General features: G+C 38.7%; 1 protein-coding gene across 1 annotated transcript; it reads right to left on the reverse strand.

Annotated features, from left to right (window-relative positions):
- Nucleotides 1-6650, reverse strand: LOC118822907 (phospholipase A2 inhibitor CNF-like). The gene is made up of 7 exons (XM_036592237.1): nt 6634-6650; nt 6421-6553; nt 4749-4808; nt 3921-4025; nt 3697-3840; nt 2540-2644; nt 1-212 (listed from the first exon to the last, which is right to left on the reverse strand). Exons 2-7 carry the CDS (start codon nt 6539-6541, stop codon nt 1-3), a joined length of 747 nt encoding a protein of 248 aa, XP_036448130.1. The 5' UTR covers nt 6542-6553; nt 6634-6650.
- Between the last annotated feature and the right edge of the window lie 1502 nt (nt 6651-8152).

The following is an 8152-nucleotide window of genomic DNA, read 5'->3' on the forward strand; positions in this document are numbered from 1 at the left end:
TCAGAGGAAGAGGATGGAGGTCAGCAGAGACCCCAGCATGATGAGGAGACCCAGATTAATACTGATAGCAGTGTTACACAGGTTCCCCTCACAGCACTTAATATCCGCAGTGATGTTGAATTGTTGGGTGATGGACACGAACCCATCACAGATGCTCTTGCTTGCACATCCTTGTAAAGATGTCTTATTAACAAATGGAACACCTAAAGGAACTGAGAGAGAGAGAGAGAGAGAGAGAGAGAGAGAGAGAATTCAAAATCAAAATATGTTTCTGACTGACTAGTCAAATGCAATTACAGGAACATAAACATTTGGATTGGAAACACTAGTCTTGGTCTGTAGCTTCTTTCTGCAGGCCAACTAGTGGTTTGGATCATCTTGGATATTTTTAATCAGTATATTAAATAATATAATGTCTTCCTGTAACTGTTAGGTTGAGCTGCTAGAGAGCAATGAGGACTGAAAGGGGAAGAATTAAGAACACCCTGCAGCCCCACCATGAAAGAAAACAATGAAGTATTCAGACCTCAGATATTTATAAGACTTATGATCTATTTCAATCCAAAACATTAATTAACCCCTTTCATCAACTCCTTAATTAACATTCATTAACAACTCTATACCATCATGGATACAGGCTTTTGAACTGTGCACTGATAACAAGCTGAATGGTCTTTAGCCCAGAGGACACAGTGTCCATGATTTCCAAAAAGAATCTCAGGCCCAGAGAAGGTGGCAGCATTTCTGGATCCTGTTTATATCTGGTTTCTTCTTTGTGTTTTAGAGTTTTATCTTGCATTTGTGGATGCAGCGCCAAACTGTCTTTACAGACAGTGGTTTTCAGAAGTGTTTCTGAGCCCATGCAGTGATTTCCACTACAGAATCTCTACAGAATGTCTGTTTTTAATGCAGTGCTGTCTGAGGGCCCAAAAATCACAGCCAGCATATACTGGTTTTTGGCTTTGTCCCTTTCATTCAGAGATTTCTCCAGATTCTCTGAATCTTTTAATGTTATTATGTATGATAGATGATGAAAAGTTCTTTGCTATTTTATGTTGAGAAACGTTATTATTGAATTGTTGCACTATTTAATTGTGCAGTCTTTCACAGAGTGGTGAACCCCTCCTCATCTTTACTTCTGAAAGACTTTTATACCCAGTCATTTTACTGAACTGTTGCCAATTAACCACCAGGTGTTATTTTAACATTATACAACTTTACCAGCCTTTTGTTGCCCCCGTTCCAACTTCAAATTCATCAAATTCAAAATGGGCATATATTTTTCAAAAAAACAATAAAATTTCTCAGTTTCAACATTTGATATGTCTTTGAAGCTTTTTCAATGAAATATAGGATTTAAATGATTTGCACTTCATTGCAATTTGTTTTTATGTATCTTTTTTACAGCGTCCCAACTTTTTTGGAAATGAGGTTGTAAAACATACACAAACATATAGCAGTTGCCAGGCAGCTCTCACACCTACATCTTCCCCTCTGCTTTCCTGCCATTCAGTTCCTCCACCTTAAGTCCTCTCCACCCTAACTTTGTTTTCCTACCTGAGGAGAGGTTTCGATTAAATGCAGAGCCCCTTCCTCTTTTCTCCTGTAAGGCCCTTCTTCGGCTGACAGATTTAGACTTATATCAGACATGTTTCACTCAGATTTCTAATGTCAGATGGTTATGCACAATGATTCTAATGTTAGACATAGAAATGTCTAACATAACATCACAGACATTATAATAGAAATATGATATTATAACCCCATTATAAGAGCTTGTAAGCTGTATTTGTCAGCTTTAAGTAAAGAGACATATTTTGAGTAAATGAGACATATTTTAATATCATGAGGCTTCCAGTAGTGCTAATGGAGGTGTTACTCAAGATTAGGCCTAGTTTACATAGAGAGGAGAGAAATATGGTGAAATATGTATCGGTCATTTATTGGTCACTTGGACTTTGAGAACAAGATTAACCTAATTCGAAAAAAAAGGTTCCTGGGGCCTTTGAAGACTGAAGGCCCAGCCCCAACAAAGCCCATACTGAGAAATAAAATATTGTAAATGGCATGAGATACATAAACTTATGTCTCCTTTACTTAGAGCTGACAAACATAACTTACAAGCTCATACAGTGGGGCTATAATATCATACGTCTATCAATAACAATCTATACCCTCAATGACGAGTAAATTCTGTGTGTGTTTATAGGTATAAGCAGGTTAGTGAGTCATACTGCACTCTGCACGCTGGGGCTGACTTCTTTGGCATGGACAGTATGACGTGTTATGATCAATACATTTACAGTATTAACAATTCATAATGCATGATAAACATGGCATTCCTTTTTATGAATATTACAAGTCATGTATATAATGTCTTATGAATGCATTAAAACATGTTATGATTGTGTTTAAAGATGCTTATAGACCTGGCGTTCATAGAAAGTGTTACCATTTATTCCATCAATGTTATTGAAGAAGTAAGGCATAATTCTGTCGATTCAATTCACAGTTACAGTAAAAAGGGTATTTTCCTGACCTGATCCATTAAAGCAGCGATCCTCATCTCCCACACACTTCACAGTTTCTGAGCAGTTGGTATTGGTACAACACTTCTTTCCATTGGGAGCCTGGTTCGGTAAAACTTCAAGCAAATAAACAACTAAATTAAACAAGCCAGCAAAAACATTTGTGGTAAGCTGGGTCTAAAGGTATTAGAAACCACTGTGCAATCATTTACTATATTATTTTTAAGCAATGTACAAATTCAAGCAGTACAGCAAATAATAAAATAAACACAAGAAATGAATCAGTGCTAAAAAAATTAAATTAAAAAGAAGACCCATTACACACACACACACACACAAACACACACATATTTTCTAAGCTGCTTATCCTTCTGGGCCACAGAGGGAGCTTGAGCCTATCCCAGCCGTCAAAGGGCGGTAAGGCAGGAAACACCCTGGACAGGTTGCAGGGCCCATTAAATTCATAAAGCTTTAACAAACATTTGAACAAAATGACGTCAGAAGTGACCCCCTTTTTATGGATTGACAACACCTGGTAGAACTTCAGCTCAGCTGGGAATCAGTTGTGATCAGCCTATTTAAATACATTCATTCAGCAGTTTGAACTTTGACTGTTGTTTGATACGGTGTTTGTTTTTTAGTAAATTCATATGAAGTTTATTGTTTTCATTTCTGGACTTCATTGTAACAGTTTTTGAACAGTGTATGTGAGCATTTGCAAAGTGAGCTTTAGAAGTACACAGTTCTGTTGAAGGCCGAGACGGAGTGAGAAGAGAATTACAGAACTTTGGAACTGAGCACATTCTGTGTTCAGGCAAAGAAAACACTGTTCATGGTTTGGCCCAAAAAGACTGTTACTGTACTAAGTGTGAAGAATTGTGAAAAGGAAAAGTCAGTGTTTAAAAGGCTTCTTAGCAGTTGTAAAAATATGACGCAGCAGAAGATGATCCTTTATGTGGCCGCTGCACAAAAAATGTCACAGGACTGTAACAGAAGAATAGTGTGGTGGGTAACACCTCAGCCCTTCACACTGCAGACTCAGTACCCTGGCCTAGCGAGCACTTTATGCTACACCAGTCATGAGCAAAACTCCTAACACTACCTTCACCTTCCTCTGTGAAATGGTCAAACTGTAAGTCGCTCTGGATAAAGGAGCTTCTGATTGTACCTGGCAGTGCTTTGTCATTGCAGAGATCAGTCTTGCAGCATTTGGAGTTGATGGTCCCTCTCAGAAACCCTGTGTTTATTCCACCTGTGACACAAACGACAGACGGCAGGCAAGTCCTCATATTTTGTTTCTCCTGTACGCCACCTGTAGAGGAACACATGACTTAGTGGACTTCAGTTTTGCATCTGTTAGGAGTTTTAATCTGAGTTAAAAGCCACTCTTACCCAGGCTAAAGGTGGCAGCGATGCTGTTACACTGATAAGGACATTCCTTTCTAGGACAAGTCTGAGCAGACTCCTCTGTGCAGTCATAACATTGCAGTGCTAGTCCTAGAGGACAAAAAGAATTCAGTGTGAAAAATAAAGACCTGACCACCCAGAGAAACGGTCAAAACGATTTACATTAAAATGCAAGTCCTCACCAAAACAACAGTAAAGAGGAATTTCAAAGAAGTCTAAAAATATCTGTATAAATATCTGTGGTTAATGTTTAATGGCATTCAGAGTGGTTTGATGGAAAAATAAGCCGTTCCAGAGAAAACAACTCAGAATTGTTCATAACATTGGTGATAGGAACCAGACGTCTGAACTTTAATGCTTTAAAGCTCCATCACTGAATGTTATCGCTCACATATATGTTGCCTGATGTCTGAAACATTGCTTTACGATAGTCGTGAGATACAGTTTTAGGTTGAAATGTATTTTTGAATCACATTAATGGCAGAGAGGAATATGCAGGACATTGTAAGGCAAATTCGTCCCCAAATGACTCTTTTTTCAGGTGTACCACTGTTTTATCATCATCAAAATTACATGTAAAAACTAAAGACGTGTAGGTTCACTGGTGGGTTTAGATAGTAAATAAAATGGCTATGTTTGTGTTGTAGACATGGTGATCCCTGGTTCTCATCACCACCACTGCAAAGACAATTCAGTAACTTTTTCTACAATTAATTATTTCTCATCAGACCACTCTGAATGAAATCATCTAACAAGTTGACTGAAATGACAGTACTGAGTGTAATATGAGGGTATAAATTTGGTTCTCTGTACCTTTAGTGAAGAACACACTGACGAGCACCAGAACCACTTTCATTTCTACGACTGGATGATCTGAGACGTTGGTGTAAAAACAAGGAAGAACACAATCTCATATAAGACTCTAGAAGGGGGTGGGCTTCCTGGAAACTGGAAACCCACCCCCATCTGATGAACATTTTAGTACAGTGGTTTAATGGCAGGAGAACAATAATAAAACCATATATATATATATATATATTTGTCCATTTTCCATGTATGACAAACAGTCTTCAGTGTGGAGGTTCTGAATACTGACAATCTCACAGCTTTTATTCCATAGACTTCCATTCACAGTTCAAGCCCTACTTGCTCAATGAAAGTGAAGTGATTTTGAGGTTTGGATTATTTAAAATACTGTTTAAACACATTTATTTTAATTTAGATTGTTTTATTTGAACTAAAAATTTGTCAAATCACTTTAGGCTGAATTGACAAACCATTCCTTACAGTGTTTAGTTTACAAGCTGGAAACACAAAAGGTGTTGGTATACATAGTTGGTATTCAGTACTGTACAAAGGTCAGAGACCACCACTTCATTTATTTAATTTCAGAAACAGCCATGATGCACACATTATTTATTTTTCAGAGAAATCTAACAGAAAAATTCAAAGAAACCTGCAGGGATGTTTCAATTTTTCAGTCTCAGAAGTTGGTTTGGATTTTCTGCTTCTCAGGAGTCCTTAACCTCTGACTCTTAAACCAACCACTTTTATGGTTTCCTGTTCAGTTGAGATGCCGTGTACTTAATAAAGTGTCCAAATAGAGTTTGTGCAAGTAGACGCAACTGGTTCAGACCGGTTGTGTGGTTAGGTGGTGTGGAGACCTTCTTTCAGTGTTTTCTGAAGGCTTACTTGACCTACTGAAAGAATGAATGTAGACAAATGTACCATCTTCTGCTATTTAACCAGCAGTAATATAAAATCACTACAGTCATTATGCAGTGGTGTCTGTATTGCTTGTCACAGTGCAGACTATGTTTGTGTTTGTTAGTGTTGTCTATAATATTTGTCAGCAGGTCACTGAGTATATATGAATATAATTGAGTGGAATTATTGCAGATTAGAGAAGAATCACAAGCTGCTCTGGTCTCACACAGCATCTCAACCAAAGAAGAACGGTTTCCTTTCTAGATGATGGGATTAAATGAAGTTCTCCCTTTTCTTTGTCTTCTCCATTTTCTTCTTCTTCTTCTTCTTCTTCTTCTTCTTCTTCTTCTCTTCTTCTTCTTCTTCTTCTCTTTTGTCTCACCTAGACATTTCACACCCGCTGAGTGGTATTACTGAAAAGTGGAAGTGTTTAGGAACCACCGCAACTCAACCACAAAGTGTCAGACCAGGTAAAGTTCCAGAGCTGGTCACTGAGTGCTGAGGTGCATAGTGCATAAAGTTACCAATGCTCTGCTTACTCAGAAACTGCAGAGTTCCAAACCTCCTCTGGCATTAACATCAGCACAAACACTTACTGTACCAAGTGTGAAGAATTGTGTGAAAAAAAAAGTGTGGTGGGTAACACCTCAGCCCTACACACTGCAGACTCAGTTTATGCTACACCAGTCATGAGAAAAACTCCTAACACTACCTTCACCTTCCTCTGTGAAATGGTCAAACTGTAAGTCGCTCTGAATAAAGGAGCATCTGATTGTACCTGGCACTGCTTTGTCATTGCAGAGATCAGTCTTGCAGCATTTGGAGCTGATGGTCGCTCTCAGAAACCCTGCATTTATTCTCCCTGTGACACAAAAGACTGACGGCAGGCAAGTCCTCATACTCTGTTCCACCTGTAGAGGAACACATGACTTAGTGGACATCAGTTTTGCATCTGTTAGGAGTTTTAATCTGAGTTAAAAGCCACTCTTACCCAGGCTAAAGGTGGCAGCGACGCTGTTACACTGATATGAACATTCCATTCTAGGACAAGTCTGAGCAGACTCCTCTGTGCAGTCATAACATTGCAGTGCTAGTCCTGGAGGACAAAAAGAATTCAGTGTGAAAAATAAAGACCTGACCACCCAGAGAAACGGTCAAAACGATTTACATTAAAATGCAAGTCCTCACCAAAACAACAGTAAAGAGGAATTTCAAAGAATTCTAAAAATATCTGTGTAAATATCTGTGGTTAATGGTTGATGGCATTCAGAGTGGTTTGATGTCAAATAAACAACCCGGTATCACGCCCCAGTGTGTAGTACACACGTTGGTCCACTTGGGGCACCGTATCAGTGTCACATTTTTGTGTGCCTGAAGCGTGAAATGCACACGCTACTGCAGTCTGCAGTTTGCTTAAGTAACATTAACGTTAGTTAGCTGTCATTTACATGCTTAAGTTATTACAAAACTTCTTGGTAATGTTTGGAATAATGCTTGGAATATGTTTCTGCCTTGCTGTTTAATCACAATCATTTTACAATGCGTTAACCATATTGTAGACCTTTTTTACAACCATATTGTGACTGTTGTGTCCCTACCACCCATCCCAACGTTTTTCATGTAGTCATAAGAAAACTGCTCTTTTAGAGTTCTGTCTACGTCACTCTGTTACTTTATTTTTGTCTCTCCTGCCACCTATAGAAATATTCATCTTACAAAGCAAAAAAAAAAAAAAGAAAAACACACAGCACTGCTGGTTGTTTCTAGAAGCTCTAATGTCTTCTAATGTACACCAGTTCTTCATTCAAATTCATTTTTTCCACCAGACTGCTGTTAAACTGGCTGCTCGCCAGGACAGTGGAGAAGCAGAGGATGCTATGTTCCTTGCAGACGTATTTTTGGCTCAAGAGAAAGTGAGTATTTTAAATGAGCAGTTCATTTTTACTTCACAAATGGAGTCAACCAAAAAAAAAGAGTATAATACTAAAAGTACATAGCATTTTCTAATGTTGAAGCCTGCATACAGTGTTCAATGTCTGTGTGCAAGGCAAAGCAAGAGAAAGCCAAACGAACATCTGAAGGTAGCAGATTTCAGGTATGGTGGGTGGAGAAAGATGATGAAGGCCGTCCACTGCAAAAAAGAAGCAGAAGTGGTCAGACACGCAAAGGGATTTCTGCTTCAGGTTTGTTGATATGAATTTGTAAATCCGTATGCAGCTGTCTGTTCCCATTTTTGGAAAGCATGAGCTGAGAGGTAGTTCAGCACATGGTTGCATACCATCACCGCACCATCACCACCATTTTGAACTTTGCAGTGCCAATATTGAATCACCTTAGGAAATCCTTTTTAGTCCAGGGAGAGGTTTAGTCTGAGACAACTATCCCTATATTTTTAATGTTTAAGCCGGCAGTATGCTCTAAACAACGATGGACCCAAACAAAATCGAACTGCCAACATGTGGCTGTGTATATATACTTTACAAGAACTGTGCAAGACTGGGCAACGCTAG

Source organism: Colossoma macropomum, unplaced genomic scaffold (assembly GCF_904425465.1).
Source record: "Colossoma macropomum unplaced genomic scaffold, Colossoma_macropomum, whole genome shotgun sequence".
NCBI classification, from domain to species: Eukaryota; Metazoa; Chordata; class Actinopteri; order Characiformes; family Serrasalmidae; genus Colossoma; species Colossoma macropomum.